The 16,070-nt window shown below is 36.3% G+C and overlaps 1 protein-coding gene across 1 annotated transcript in view; it reads right to left on the reverse strand.

The window, feature by feature from the left end:
- Positions 1 to 1,098: 1,098 nt before the first annotated feature.
- MBOAT2 (membrane bound O-acyltransferase domain containing 2) overlaps positions 1,099 to 16,070 on the reverse strand; it is a 74,301-nt gene continuing 59,329 nt past the window's right edge. Inside the window, exons 9-14 of the mRNA XM_010009443.1 lie at positions 13,049 to 13,241; positions 10,663 to 10,766; positions 10,270 to 10,334; positions 5,404 to 5,536; positions 2,809 to 2,960; positions 1,099 to 2,249 (exon numbers count right to left, since the gene is read on the reverse strand). Of these exons, the coding sequence (XP_010007745.1) occupies positions 2,027 to 2,249; positions 2,809 to 2,960; positions 5,404 to 5,536; positions 10,270 to 10,334; positions 10,663 to 10,766; positions 13,049 to 13,241 (870 nt within the window). The 3' untranslated portion in view covers positions 1,099 to 2,026. The remainder of the gene's footprint in view (positions 2,250 to 2,808; positions 2,961 to 5,403; positions 5,537 to 10,269; positions 10,335 to 10,662; positions 10,767 to 13,048; positions 13,242 to 16,070) is intronic.

Here is a 16,070-nt window from a genome sequence, read left to right on the forward strand (position 1 = left end):
TCTAAAGATAATCAAACATAAATTAGTGTGCCCTTATGACAACCAACAGAAAAAAATCCCTATAACCCCATATCAAAGAGGCATGTGACAACCACGACCCCATGGAAAGGCAGGTCTACTTGGGTAAGGAAAGTAAGGATTTAGGAGTCAGATTATTTTATTGTAAAGATAACACAGCTGTCACTGAAACAACAAACATCCCTGCTCATCTGAACAGACTCATCCACTCTCATATTTAGTTCCCCCTTTCTAATTGTGTAGGTTAATTAGCACTAACCTATACTTATGGAAAATGTGTGTTATCCTCCTGGAGTTATAGGCAAGGAGCCAAAGGCCAGACAGAGAACTAGCACAGCAAGGAAACAACTCTGACCTGACTTCAGATCTGATTCTCGAGAGAGTAAGCCATAAGTACTGTGACTCTTTTTGCAAGGTAGTATCCCCAAATCTGAGGACCACCATTGCACTTCTGCTACTAAGAATATTGACCCCATTAGTACCAGATATTTGATGAAAAGTTTAAGGTTCAAAATATTATGACAAAATTTTTCTCCTCATTCATTTGTAGGTTATTAATCAACAAGCTGCATTATTTTTCTCTGGTAGTATTTTTGTCAGTTTTAAAGCTAAAAAAAATGTAGATAAACAGTTTGTGTTTACTTAAAAAAATTATATGAAAATACAGAATATAAGGAATTAAAATGTAGCCCTTTAACAGTAGTACTCTAGCAGGGACCACCGTCACAATAAATGGTCTGGAATAGAAATAACCACTGAATTATGCCCTTAACACATTTCCATAATTCAGTAAATCAACTATTCTGAAGGGTTTCTTTCTTTCATTATGTCACCAACAAATGAGATGTGAACTTTGCATCTAAAATTCTAATTTGAAGAAAATGCTTTTCCTCAAATTCATATACTTCTTTGGATAAAGGGCCATCAATTATCAAGCATACAGAAACTGGTTATTATAGCAATTTCGCATTTGACCATGTTTGCACTAGGGCTCAAGGTAATTTCACTGGTTCACACAGAAAGCATCAACTAACTGCTGTATGACTGAAGATTGAAAATAAGTATTAAAAATCATGTTTTGTAAAACAGTTCTATTCTAGAACAAGTATTTCTGCTATGTAAGAGTAAAAACGCACTTTCATTGAAATCCTGGTGCTTGCACATTGGGTTCTGTGTCCTACATCTGCCTTCTTTAGCTGCAAAGCCCACCTGGCAGTGTTTTATTGGTTTTAGGTGCTTGAAAGTAAAAGAAACCTAGATTAGGGCTATCAAGCCCTAGAAAACGTGAACCTTTAGGTGGTTTATTTTTTGTTAATCCATTCAGAAGGGCTATGTGTAATTACACTCTTTATGAAAGAAACCTAACTATAATTTGGCATCAGTAATGTTTACAGTTCTGTAATGTACTGTAAAAGTTTGACATACTTTAAGAAAACCCTCCAAATACTGAGATGCTTATTGCAATTCCCTTTTAAAGATTCAAAAGCCTTCTAATGACTTTGTGTTTCCTATTTTTATCTTCTTTATAGCATATAGTATTATATATTTGAAATACGCTTTCCACATAAAATCAAACTTGGAAATACCCACTTAGAAACAATATTTCAGTAAATAGAGGGTTTAAGGCAAGTCATTCATTTGGAAAAATCCATTTCCATTTGTTAATCCTAGATTGACACAATTTTATTCCACCCCATCAGTGCCTTGGGATACAACGTACATTCAGCAAAGGGCACACATATGACCCTATGGACATACGTTGCAAGTCCTGAGTGCCCATTGAAATAATGGTAATATCTTCGTATAAGGCGTGACCCACAGGGACATGGCATGGGAGGGGTTAATTTGTTTTGTTTCCAGTCTTGCTATTGTATGTGATTTTTCCTAGGTAGGTAATGCATTCTTTTCTTACTAAACATCTTTGCAAACAAATACAAACCCCTTTAAAAGGTGCTAAAAATGGGTTTCTGAAAACATACAAAATATATTCATCATAGTATTTCCTCAATCACTGTTTCAATGCTTGATATCTGCAGGTTATTTCTTGCTTCTGACTGAAACTATTATTTGTTGTGGAATAACTGTTCTTTTGCAAAAGATTTTCTTCTTCTAGTTTTTTGGACCATACGGGCTGGACGCTTTCATGCCTTTTACTTCCTTTTTGAGTTCTTTTCAGTGGAAATACCAACAACACCAGGATGCTGGCAATATGAAGACAGAAATAGCAGGAGCTAAAAACCAAACAAAAATAGCAATTCAGTAAAACTTGAACCACTCTCACAGGATGCTTAAGGAATACACTGTGAAAAACCTACTTGCATTACTTGCATGTAAAACAGGAAGATATTAAGATTTCCTTTAAGAAAAGTAATATAGGGGAAATCAGAAAGTAAGTCTTCCCTCATAGTACTTGGTGCTGTAACAGAGATGTAAAGTGAATACAAGTCTGCTTTCAACTTTTTTTTTGTTACAAGTTACTTTTGGGAAGTCATTATCTAGTCTCACTATAAAACCATTCAAGTGCACACAGTAATTCCAAAGGTGCTCTCCGATTTTCTTTTTGGTTGTTCCCACTTCCCATTCCCACCCAGCCCCAGGAAATAGAAGTCCATTATAACAGGAAAACGAGAGCACTTTCTGGTTTCTCACAACACAAACTATGTTTGAGCACTAGAACAGAAATCCAGTTTGCTCAGCTAACAAATCAGTCATAATTTTCACTTAAAAAGCTTCAGAAATCTGATGCCACAGAAAATACAAGGAAAAGAGAAACAGGTAGAATGCACTTACCTATAAAAGGTGATAGAGGGTTTTACAGAGAGCAATACAAATGGCACGACTGTGTAACTTATTGCTACTTGAGTTGCCATCCACGTTACAATATCATAACATAGTTTAACAGCAGGAGTGTCAACAAAATAGTGTCTGATATTGTTTCTTATCTGAAAAAGCAGATAATAGCAAATTAGCTTAGGAATAACTTGAAGAACTATCTTGCTGTACAGAGTTTACTGCGCTTCCACAAAATTCATAGAATGAATTTAAATGCTACAGCTTGGTCAAGCATCTTTGAGCTATCCAAAATGCCCACCAACTTTAGTAGAAGTCAGTTCAGGTTCCCTGCCTTTTAGGATAGCATGTTTCATCCAGCACAGGAATTTAAGTATTTATGAATTTAAGCAGAATTTAAGTGAATCCCCCCTAAATCCAGTGCTACTTTGGGCTGCTTGTCAGAATGAGGCAGACATTCTATCCCATCAAGCCATTCTGTAAATAGAATGTGGGAGTAAATGAAAGCCAGAGTGCTTCTGTTGAAAGCTTGTATATGGTTAGCCTTTTTCACATACTTGCTAATAAGATGCATTTTAGGACAGGTAGGGTATAATTCAAAATACACAAAATATTAGGTCTAATGACATATTTCAGGAGTCTTAACAACCACTAGTATCAAGGGGACTATTACAAAATTACTCAATTTTCTATGCTGAGTCTTTTGTTCTTAAAATTCTGTGCAAATCATGGAATATCGAAGGTATTAAAAACATCCAAAACCCACACAGGTTTGAATTCAATTATATTTAAGTCTATAATTAAAAAGACACCAGTAGATATTCATTCCTCCTTCCTTCAACTGAACTGTCACCCTTGCTCACACTCTTACTTTCTCACATTCTTATTTGAGCTTCTATGCAGCTGCCACCTTCCAGTCACCTGCATTCTGAAAAGTTGCACACCAGAGTACACAGTTTAGCTTCTCCAATCTTCAGTTTCTTTAGAACTCCTTGTTCAGAAGAACGTATCCAAGGCTAGCTCCTGCTGATTTCATTCTTGATGTTAAAAAACTTTTTTAGTCTTCCTGTCCTTCTAACCCAAATTCACCTGTAGAAGTAATTCTAGCCACATTCCCTTCATCCTGCCATCTCCCCACAATTTTCTCCTATGGTCACATGCAATGACTTGCTCCCGAGTTCTGTAAAACTTGGATGAAGTTCGTCAGATTTTCTTGTAGAGAAATCTGGTATTTTAGGACTTGAAGGACAACTTTCAAGGTTAAATCTATAATTGCCCCTAGTAACACCTGATTATGAAATGCACAATGATTAAAGGCAGTAAAATTAGTTGAATACATTCATAGGCATGACAGGAGAAAAAAATGTGGATCGGAGCTGCTAAGCTTTATAGTTAAAGGCTAATAGAGGTAAACATGCTGGAGTAACTCCAACCTATCTCATCAGTCAATACTAAGTACCTGTTAATACAGAACTCGAAATATTTTTATTCAATATAGCCTATTGATTGATGCATATGAAATGTGAGTTGTATTCACTTACTAGCAAAGCCCAGAACGAAGTGCAGTGAGCACTCAGATTTAGCAGGCTCATCTTACTGAAAGAACACAACAGCTTCCACCTGTGAACTGTCCCTGAACCTTGGCTTTTGCACCAGTGCCTCGCTGACAAACGTCAAAAGTGCACTGTGACAAAGTCTGGAAAGGAGAAGGGAGCTATAACTATCGTAAAGAAAGGAGTCAATTCTGTCAGACAACAACTATACATATATCTTTGGGAATAAAGAGGAGGAATGTCTGTTTTATTACTGTAAGTAACCATCGAAATGTGAAGTATCACCTTCCCCTAGCTATTACAGCAACAAAGAACAGCCTGCTTCATTTCTCATTGTCCTGGTTCTTTCAACAGAAAAGTGGTCTGTTATGCTGCTCTGAGCTGTCATGTGATTGTTTGTTCCTCTTTTGCACTGAGAAACTGAAAAACCTGCCTCTGTTCTCAAGCAGAACTGTGAGAGATTTCTTGGCAGATTTGCTCATTCCATATGGTTCTGAATAAGAGCTTCAAAAGCTCGTTAATATGACTGCACTGCTGGCTGGCCAGCTTTGAATAATAACTGCATGAGAGATTTTTATCTGCTGGTTGAGGGGGAGCATTCTTTAGTTACCATCTTCACAACAGTACTGGATGGAAATTACGGAGGGGATGAACTCTGTCAATATATAACATTGGCTCCCAAATTTTAACCTACTTATCAGTGATCTTTTTTCCATCAACAGAAAGTTTTTTCAAAATTATCTTGGATAACATTATTCTTTTCAGCATGGCATAACAATACATGATCAGTTAATCCAGAGGAAGAGCTTCCACGAAAGATATGATACAAAGACTTTATAGGCTGTGTACAGTCTTGCTTGTTTCGCTGATCAACACCTTCCCATAATTAATCATTGCCACTTGCTCATATCTAGGAAAAGCAAACATTACTACCAAAAACACTGTATACCAACTGTAAAGCGTGTCTTTGAACTACAGAACATGATCAATTTCTGTTTACAAAACTTACTATTATTTAAGAAGATACTTGGTTGGTACTCACAGCTCGTGCTGCTAGTGTCATTAGTACTCCTGTTAAGAATGTTAAGTAATATCCTGGGTAAACCCCGTGCCAGATGGCAGAAAGGATGAAGGTTTGGATCGTTGGGCTGAAGGTGGCGCGCTCATAACACACTCTAGCAAATCAAAGACAATTCAAGACAAATAACATGAGACAAATCACCAACAGTCTTCCCAGTTATCAATTATACATTTATACTTTTAGTAGTTTCTTCTCCAACACACCATTTGCAACGCAATTGCAGCTTAGTATTATAGAATAATGTTGCCACTATATTATGACTTACGGAAAATACTTAAAAGTTATTCACAGCTCCCAGTTTAACCCCTCAGTGCTAACCTATTCTCACTGCCATCACATACAGTACTTATTTATAATGAAGTGATACACAAGCATCCAAAGACAGGTGTTGGTGTTAATAAAGGATCTTGGGCCATCCAAGAATGTGTTTGAAATGCTGTACTGTAAGGCAGAAAGCACCCCACAAATTTTTGTGATGAGTCAGATGTATATTTTTCATAAAATGAAAGCAACTTATAGGAGAAGGGGAAAATAACAACTATGCTTGACTTTGCGTAACGGAGAGACTACAGTGGAAAATGTATCTGGGTATGGCAATTAGGTGAGCAAGACAATGAAATTACAATTAATGACTCTAAGGATGTGAGAATATCAAATAAGGAGAATGCTGAACTCTGCTATTTAAAAACTGAGACTCTGAGTTATTAGGCAAAGTCCCACACTCAGGAATTTTAGAAGAAAGAAGGGAAAAAGGAATCCAAAACAGGTAGTTCCTAGAAGACAACATTAAATGACACAATGACAAACCATCATGATGTGGAAGAATGATAGGAAACATGGTAAGGTCCTGATATGGCTTCATCAAGAGTTCTTTAATGATCTGAAAACCAAAAAGCAATAGGAAATATGGAAACAGATACACACTAACATGGAGCAAAACCAAACAGCACAAGCATGCATGAACAAAAATCTAAAGCTAACATACAAAAATGAGTTTTTACTGAACTGGCCATAGACACATGTAAAAAGGTTTTTATAAACACACAGCAAGTAACAGAGGAAGAGAATGTATGTCTCTTATTCAAAGATGGCAAGCTAATGATACAGAGGGACGAAACATTCACTACTAATGTAACTACTTTACTACAACTTCCATATACAAAAAAAGACTGCCAACCCAAAGGATACAGTTAGTGTTAAAGAGAAGAAGGTAAAAAGCCATGATCTAAATAGGGGAAGAACAAAAGTGTATTTTGCCGATTTAATGTATTCCAGTCAAATACATCTGGAGAGTTTTATTCTATAAGGTCTATAAGCAGAGTACCAGCTCAATGGCTCCACTAAAAATGGCCATTAAGATGAGAACATGGGGTTATCGGGATGCAGGCGCAAGCATGTGTAATAGACAAAGCTATCTGAGGACATTTGCCCAAAACAGACCAACTCAGAGAGGAAAGTAACATGAGCCAGACTAAACAGTAACCAGGGAATTTGGAAGAGACTTTTGACACAAAGAATCTGTCAGCCTAGAAAGTACAAAAGCATTAGGAAAATTTGTAACAAGTCAAGGAGAAATCTTGGAGCAAAATGCTAGCCAGCAAAACCTGGTTTAACACTGGTAGAAGTCACCCCACCAGCATCATGACCTCTGTCTTGGCCAAGGCAGAGCATCCTCCCTGGTAGATACCAAGTGGCTTAGATCCAGCCAGGGGCCCATCACTGCAGTATGCAATACACGGGGAACAATGTCTCATCCCTATCAGCTGTGTACATGTGAACTCACGGTATGCTTTTCTAATAGGCACATGAATCCAAGGTTCACATAGAGCTGGAGAACTGGCATCTCCCACAGGCAGTGCACACAAGCAGGTACCCACAGTTCCAGAAGGAAGGATGGTTTTGTATCTCATGTCCTTGGAGTTGGAGGCATAGTTTGCATATAACTGTGTGTATACAAGTGCACTTTTTAAACTCCTTGGGATTAGCTACAGGGGAGTGTTAAGAAATGTTTACTGAACCAGAACACTGAACATGTACAAAGTGTTATGTGTTTTAGTACCAATATTAATTCTGAATGCATATTTCACTGACTGGTGGTTAATTATGTCTCATTAAAAACATTGATACATGGCTTCAACCTTTTTTGGTTTAACTGCTTTGTGCAAATTTCCCCCTGCAAAGCATTCAGGAGCTTAACTAGCCAAAGTCAGACAAGATATTCACTAGACTTTGATTTCAAAATGTAAGAAGTAAGCTTAAACTCCTCCATGGATTTTCCAATAACAAATACTGTTGAAATGCTTCACTTGACATTCCTAAAAGCAAACCAAGGAAACAACAGTCATCACAAGAGGCTGAGAAAATCTATTCAAATACAGATGGTTCAGGTGAACTTATCCATAATTTGCTCCAGAAGTGGAAAAAGCATGAACTGTTCAGGAAGGTACTGCTTTTGGTCTGATTCTATACTGTCATTACTAGCTTGGGTGGTAGACTGAGTAGTATATTTTTCCACTTCATTTTCCCATCTGTTTTTTTGAGGTGGGAGGTGGTTTGGACAAGATTGTCTTTATTTTCTTAGCAGACAGAGCACTAGAATCCAAAATTATCTCAATAGACTTGAATGATGTTCTGAACAAGATGAAGTCCAAAGTACAGACCATCTAACAAAAAAGGCAGAAGACATAACCGAGTACCCATTCCTGAAGAATGTAGCCAAATATGAGTGAACAGTATGACACTAATTATCAGCTGAGCATGAATCAACATTATATGCTGCTGCAAAGAAGACGTAATACTGCAACATATTAGAGTGTTATCTAAAGACAATATAGGTAATCAATCCACTCAAATCATTCAACTCTGCCAGTAACAAGCCAGGGAAAGACCTCGGAAGTTGTAGCAGAAGTATTACATCCGCTGCAAGAAGACAGGAAGTTAGGACAGATGCCAGAAGAGAGCAACAAAAACCACAGAGGTTTTGCAAACATGACCAAAGACAAATGGAATTAGGCCTTTTCTTTGGAGAAAAGAATGAACAGGCTGAGGAGGAGCATAATGGCTTCCCCAGTCAGAAAACATCACCATCATATGTATTTTTGATATATGCTACTATGTAAATATTTTAACTTGCTTGCTTGTAACCTTTCAGCTGCAGTGTTTTGTGATCTACATTAAATGTTTATTAAACTTCTTTATGATTTGTAGGTTTGTTAACTTTGTTTTTACACTCTCTCAGGGTTTAAGTCCTGTAATTCTGATGGTCTGGTTTCTCTTTAGAGAGTATTAGAAAAGAACAGAACAAATGCTGATGTCTGGTATTTCACATGAGATAAATGGCTAAGATTTCAGGTACTACTATAAATGGTAAATAAGTGAGGTATTAAAAGCGGATGTTTAAAGTAATACATGAGCTTATGCTCTATTCAAACTGTTGCAGTGTTGCAACTAACTAGATCACTGGTAATATAATATATATTCTGTTCTAATACTTATGGTCATCATATAATCATTAAAACAACCTTTTCCTTGCAACAAAACATCCACCTGCCTCCCTTTCACTGTGGCAGAATCAATATGGATTTAGACTATCCTCTGAGATTCTTCTACCACTCTTAAACATACTTGAGGAGGTGCTTTATTTTTTTATTTCCCATCTTTTAATGTCAGCCTGTGGAATTGTTTTGCATTTTTTTCTTTCAATAGAAATGTTACTCTTCAGCACTAAAAGGAGTTTCACTTGGAATCATTTCATTTAGGAGATTTGAAAGTTTTTTGAAACACAACCTTTTCCTATTAAGTTTTAATACTGATAAACTTCTGTTCTCTAACTAAAGTGCATTTTAAAATAGCTAAAGAGCTCACTTGCTTTATTAGATGATACATTTCAATACCTGCAAGCATGCAACTCTTCTTTGCTGACTGTCCCAGCAATAGATTCTGTTGCCTATTGAGCCAACTAGAATAATGACATAAAATTCAGCTTCTGTTTTTAAACTGGTCAGAAAAAGATTTAGGGAAGAAACTATGGAAGCAAAAGAAACACTAGATACACTAGAAAGAAATCTGGTGGAAGAAACATCCTGTTGCCAGTCATCCTAGAGAAGAAATAAAGTCCTCCAAGTGATCTCAAGATAGGGGTCTCAGTTAAACTTGTGCTTATTGATAAAGACCAACCCAACAGAGACTTGGAGAAGGGAAACCACACCTGTGTGCTACTCAAGAACACTTTTTTGCTTTCTAGTTACCACAAAGTAGTAGTAAAAGCAGAATGATGTAAGTTCACTGCATACTCACTATACCTGTTTCCCAGACAAGGAAAAAAGTGCATCTAAGGGATACTCATTTGCAGTTTTTGTTGACAGCACATTGTAGGGTTTGATATTTGCCATGCACTCACTATGGAAGGAGCACAGAAAGTTGTCTCACAGAATGTATGGAAGTTACTATATCACTGTGTGGCTAAAACATCACAGAGCTTCTAGAGGCTAAAAACATACATTTTGCCTGCTGCTTGGAGCAACATTCACTGCTTTCAATGCTAAGAGAGAGCAAAACGAGAGAGGCCTCCACAGATTAGTAGTTTTAGATTCCTTATGACCAGTGAAGAACAGTGCAGTTTCTATCATAACATGATAGAAACTTACTCTTAAAAAGAAGCCCTAAATTAGCAGCTTTAATTCAAATATTACAAGAAGAATGTCCCGTGCAGTTTCTAAACAGCTGATGTCTTGTGAGGTTTAGCTGTAAGTGCTAAATTACCTTCAAAGAAATATTTATCTAAGAAACTGCAGTGGAGAAAAGCTTTCCTTTAAAATAAATAAATACCTTTTAAGCCAAAGAGCTGTTTGGATATTCCAGTTATCAAGAAACATCTTGAAACTTGTGGAAAACTGTAAAATAATAACAAATTATTTCTGTGATTGTAAAGTTACAAAAATTCTGATATATAAATTATAAAAAATCCCCTGACTTTGATGAGTTGAATAAACTACTCACTTAACTACTTATAACCGCAAAATATGTTGGAAACCAACTGACAAGCAGAACATATTCAAAACAGACTCTATTTTCCATCCTTTCTTAAGTGTGTGAACACGTCATTTCTAACTTGGAACATACTCACTATCTTGAGGAACAAAACGCACAGGAAAAGTTACTGAAATTACAAGCAACTACCTACACGGGCACGTATTTCATGCGAAAGAGACAGAAACAAACCTCTATTTGCTGGATTCTCAGATTTGATATTAGATCCCAACGCGTCACTCCATTTTTATCATAGCCTCTAAAACCAAACCCTGCTGCATTATTAATTGCATCTGCTGCAATGAAACAAAAAGAAACAGATTAATTATAAACTGCCTGTGTTACAAATCATGCATCCTATATGTAGTTTGTTAAAAATATTTATTACATTTTAAAGGCTATTTGTTTGGGGTTTAAGATACTGAGGATCACTGTATCAGAAAATAATCCAAGGAACACACTGGCTTTCATTTCAAAAACTGAAGAATGCAAGGTAGCTCTATGCACTTCACAGTGCAGATGTCCCTTTTCTCTCATACTACCTCTACTTAGACTTGCTTGATCAACTAGACAGAGAAACAAACTCAATGACATGCATCAAGAGTATGAAACACTGGCTGGTTGTAATGACTTGAGATAGCAGCTCAACACTCAGATGTGTGTCTTTGGTCATTACTACACAGCTACATTCTGTTAGCTCAGAAATGATCTAAAGCATTGCAATTAGATTGTCACCTTTTAAATTATACCCAGAAAGGAAAGAGAAATCACTTTGTTTATATTACCATACTAAAAGAACTTACTTTATACAATAGTAATGTGTAAGAAATTTGGGGTTTGGGTTGGTTTTTTTTTTTGCATTTGCCTTTCTTCTCAACAGCTTTCCCAAGGCATTAATTCAGTGTATTTGGAAAGCAAAAGAAACAGTTTATTCGAACAGTTCCTTCCCTGAAGTTTAGTTTCTCCAGTTACTTACTAGTCTGGAAGACAGCTTTGTGACACTTGATTTAGTATAGGGTAATTTATAATATTGTTATTTCCTCATCAAAAACAAAAACCACCTTTGAGAGCAACAAAACTTTCTACTATTTAACTGATATCACTGATGTTGACTTTAAATAGCCGACAATGGTTTTATGCTCAATTAGAGACAGCTGAAGACATGAACTTCATAATCTCTTCCTAGCTAGAGCAAAGACTACAACTAGGGTAAGTACTCATTTCATTAACCAGCATTTTAGTAAGTATTCATTTTATGTAATTAGTTTCATTAACAGATCTTTTTTCTTCAGTGTAAAGAACAGTAATGTATAAATCCAAAGCATAAAATCCAGTAGAGCTGTTATGGCCTCTCACATTCTTCTCATACCATTAGAAGTTTACATGAGGTGAAGTGGAAGAGAGAAATTAAAAAAGCTATTTAGCAAACTAGAAGTACAGAGTTGATAGTTTATTTTCTTTAGTATTTTACCAAAGGAATGCTAGCTCTATACTGCTAGTAAGTGCATAATGAGAAATTCATCTGAAGTGTTACAGAGAAAAAAATTAACAAAGATTATTCATTTTTCAGATGCCTCCTACTCTTTACAGATGATGGTACTGGTGCATAAGAGCCCAATATGCAAAATTATTACATTCCACAACAAGCCCCAGAACTACTATATCCAGACAAGCTGAAAGCACTTCGTTCATTGACCAGGAATGATACCAGCAGCTGTAAATGAGTCATGCTGCTCTGCTACACTAAAGCTTTCTTTATTGCATTGTTTCCCACAGATTCTCTCTCAAAAGCGTTATGAAACAAATATGTAAAACTGGAGAGGAGGAGGAAGCTGATGAAATCTGGTTTGTGAGCCACTTTCAAGATGTCACTTTACAAAAAATACAGCATTTTGCTGTTGTATGTGTTGAGGTTTTACTTTTCAAGTAATATGACCTGAAAATCAAAACATTCTTTAAACTGTTTCATCTATTCAGAGTCTTAAAACAGTGACTATGGGTGTTATCCTGTCAGTCATTAGAACTTTTAGTGAACAGAGACTAAAACTGAAATATCACCCATGAAATTCTGAAAATACATATTTTTCCTTTGTACTTGAATATCATCAAGCAAATTACAGATAACTAACCATGGAAAGAGGCTTAGAATAACCTTTCAGATATGCCAAAACGAAGGTATAAAAACCCAAACAAAAATGAACCAAACCAGGGCTTGTACATCAGAATAGATTCACAATCTTCTTAAAAAACAAAAAAAAAAAAAAATCATTGCTCATTATAAAATTATTACTCTCCAAAAAATCCCTTATGTTTCACTCAGATTTGTTCAGGAGACCATGATCCCATTTGCAACACTGTCACAACACTGGGCTTAGATTTATGACAAGTTTTGTTTCTCAAGAAGAGAGACACTGTCCAATATACTTTGACAATACCTCATACTACTTCTATGTTATTACGTTTTCCTAAGGCCTCAAGAGGGCACTGTCACTTTTTAATACATGCTTAGTGCACAGCATCACAGATGAAACTCAGTACATACCCTTTCATTTATTTTTTTTTATACATACACACTTACCTAAAGTCCATGCAAAATAGTACTTGGGTCTGGCAGCCATAAGAGACACATACAGGTAGAAAACCCTTATGGGCCATGATGCTGTAGCTCTGAAGTTATCATCAATATTGTATTCCACAGGCAAAGTTTCTGTAATTGTCATGTGGAAGAGTAAGGACAGTCCACAGATTAAGAGCTTCTGTGCCACAGCTATCTGAAAAATTTGAGATGGGAGACTTTGTAAGCTTCCTTTTTGTTAAGCTTCTGGAAACAAAGGCAGATTATAATCCTCCCTCCCTAAACAGATGTATATACATGCCAATTTTTCAGTAATGTATACTACCGACTTTAAAATAGTTGGTAGCATTTTATAGAGGCTCAAGGAACAGTTATCTGAAGTTGTGAGCACTGCTGCTTCTGGTACACACAGCAAATCCAATCTGATTACAGTGAGTCCCTACAAACCCTGCCAATAATGGGAACACCCTTTGCAACTCCAATTTTTTTCTTATTTTATTGTCAAAATACTGAAGCAAGTAAGTTGTTAAGACATCACAACACAAAGCATATAAACTAGAACAAAAGAAGTACAGTTATTGCAGAGATTCCAAAAAACAATGGCAAAGCTTCAGTTGATTTTCAGTAATCTTTAGCATAATGCAGGTGTTCAATTGCTGCCCAACCCAATACATCAATCATCTCTATTAGATTATTACAATATATGAATTCTAAACCAACTAAAATACTGAAACAGTTTATGAATTTTCAGCCAAAACACCTCAGTTCTATATAGACCTGTTTTCCCAGCTAGACTGTTCAAGCTATAAGGAGTCAAATAATATGCTCATAGACATGTAAAAACACATTATTTAGGTAGGACCTGGACTCAAATTTTCTCAAAATACAATTTTACTATAACCAACACACTAAAGAATATAATCTTTTATATTTATAAAGTTCTATTACAAAACCACGGAGAGCAGTAATGTATGGCATTGACTGCTTTCAGTCACTAGTCTGATCCACATCCTAAAGGCAGATACCACTTTCTGTGCAAGCTCCTAATGTAACACACTAACTGAGCAGCTAGGAAAGAGAAGCTTGAAAGCTAGTTCACTTAAATGTAGTTTTCAAGTTTTGGCTGTAAGTGGTATCAATATTTAAACATTACAGTTTTAACTTACATTTCAATTTTACAGACACTGAACTTGTCAAGAAAACTGTCAATCCAGCTATTTTTCTTTGAAGCATCAGAACAAAAAGATAACAAGAATCCTTTTTCTATCCCTCCTGCTTCCAGTGTACTTCCAGTAAACTTTTAAAGGTAACATCCTGCTTCAATTAGAGTGCAGCTTCACATGTTTGATTTCAAAATAAAGAGCGATTCTGTTCCATGATACAGAATGGAGCATTAAGTGCCCAACTGAAAAGATTTCTGCAAGGCCCAAAGTAACAACAATTCACCCAGTCACGAGATGTAAGCAGTGGTGCAACCTTATTAAAAAAAAAAAAAATTAGACTTGGAAAAGCTGTAAAACAGCGAGGGATACAACTGTGGATATTGCATAGATCTCACACGGCTCACCTCAGAAGATATTTCAGAGAGGATCAGAAAACCCAGCCAACTCAACAAACCAGCTGGTTATTTCAGTGGGCAACTACCTACCAACAGCTAAAACTGGTGTTTAATTATTTTTTTCCACTTGCTTTCTGATAAACTTCATCTCAGTATTTTATTCTATGACAAGAGTTCAAAGTAAAGGGCATTAACTTTCTGTCCTGGTTTCAGCTGGGATGGAGTTATTTTCTTCCTAGTAGCTGGTACAGGGCTGTGTTTTGGATTTAGTCTGAGAATAATGCTGATAACACACTGATGTTTTAGTTGTTGCGAATCTTTAACTTTGGTATGCAATATTTGATACACACAAAAGGTAGATATTTGCAAATACCAAAGGCATCACCACAAAGCTCTGAAGTCAGTTGCAAGGATTTAACTTCAAAGTTTAAGCCATAATTAAAAGTCACGTTCAATTTAGCGTGAGAAACAGTATTGACAGGCTGGTAACAGTAACATGCAGCTTAAAACATAACCATATAAAATAGATGTTTTCCATCTGAAGATCTCTACAAAGTCTCAGAATATGTTTTGTCAACTTGTAAGTAAAGTTTTCTCTGTTAAAAGGTCTGCTTTTGCCACTGCTGCTATTTATCAGTTTTTCTGTTGGTAAATAGAAATCATCGATCTGCCTATTCAAGTTTTTTGACTAAATTGTGGAGGTGAAAGCCCTTCTTTTAAGGGAGAAGCATCAGTTTCAACAAAACTCATCTTCAGAAAAAATAAACATACAGGGCTCTGCCATGAACTGTACTTTTAACAAAATTATCTCAGCAGGTTTTAGTTTGTACTTGTTAAAAAAAAAAATACTGAGGAACCGTGGGGGGTTATTTATTTATTTATTATTTAAATGCGGTATTTCTACAATTTAGAGCAACATTTCAGTGCAGGGACAAGCACTACTTTAATCATAATTATAAATCTCAGCCCCTCAGTCAAGCTGATACCACTTACAGGAATCAGTATCAGGGATATTAGCATACTTAGCAAACAGTGATGGAGATAATCTGCTTCTACAAAGACTCTGAGCTGCAGTTCCTGTCTCCTCACCTTGAGTTTTCAAGGTTTTCTTGCCTTTTCCTTCTAGTGAGTCAGATTAGAGAAACAAGTGGAAAACAGAGTTTGGGCTTGGGTTTTGGTTCGGTTTGGGACTGGTTTTTTTTGGGTGGGGGGCATTGTGCTGTTTGGTTTTGTTGTTGTTGTGTGAGGTTTGCTTTTTTGTTTTCTTTTGGTTTGTTTTTAAATAACAACTTAGTTTAAGGCTGGATCAAATTATCTGAATCAGACCACACCGCAGTGCTAGGCATGTTAGCACTGCTAGGACAAGCAAAGGTCCTTACCTTGTATGGACCCTACCCCAAGGGCATATTCAGCAAGAGTTTATACTTTGGTTGGCCTAAATAGTTTATTAAACTCTAGCCTCAGGCT

This window comes from Nestor notabilis, unplaced genomic scaffold, assembly GCF_000696875.1.
Source record: "Nestor notabilis isolate BGI_N333 unplaced genomic scaffold, ASM69687v1 scaffold9192, whole genome shotgun sequence".
Taxonomy (NCBI): domain Eukaryota; kingdom Metazoa; phylum Chordata; class Aves; order Psittaciformes; family Psittacidae; genus Nestor; species Nestor notabilis.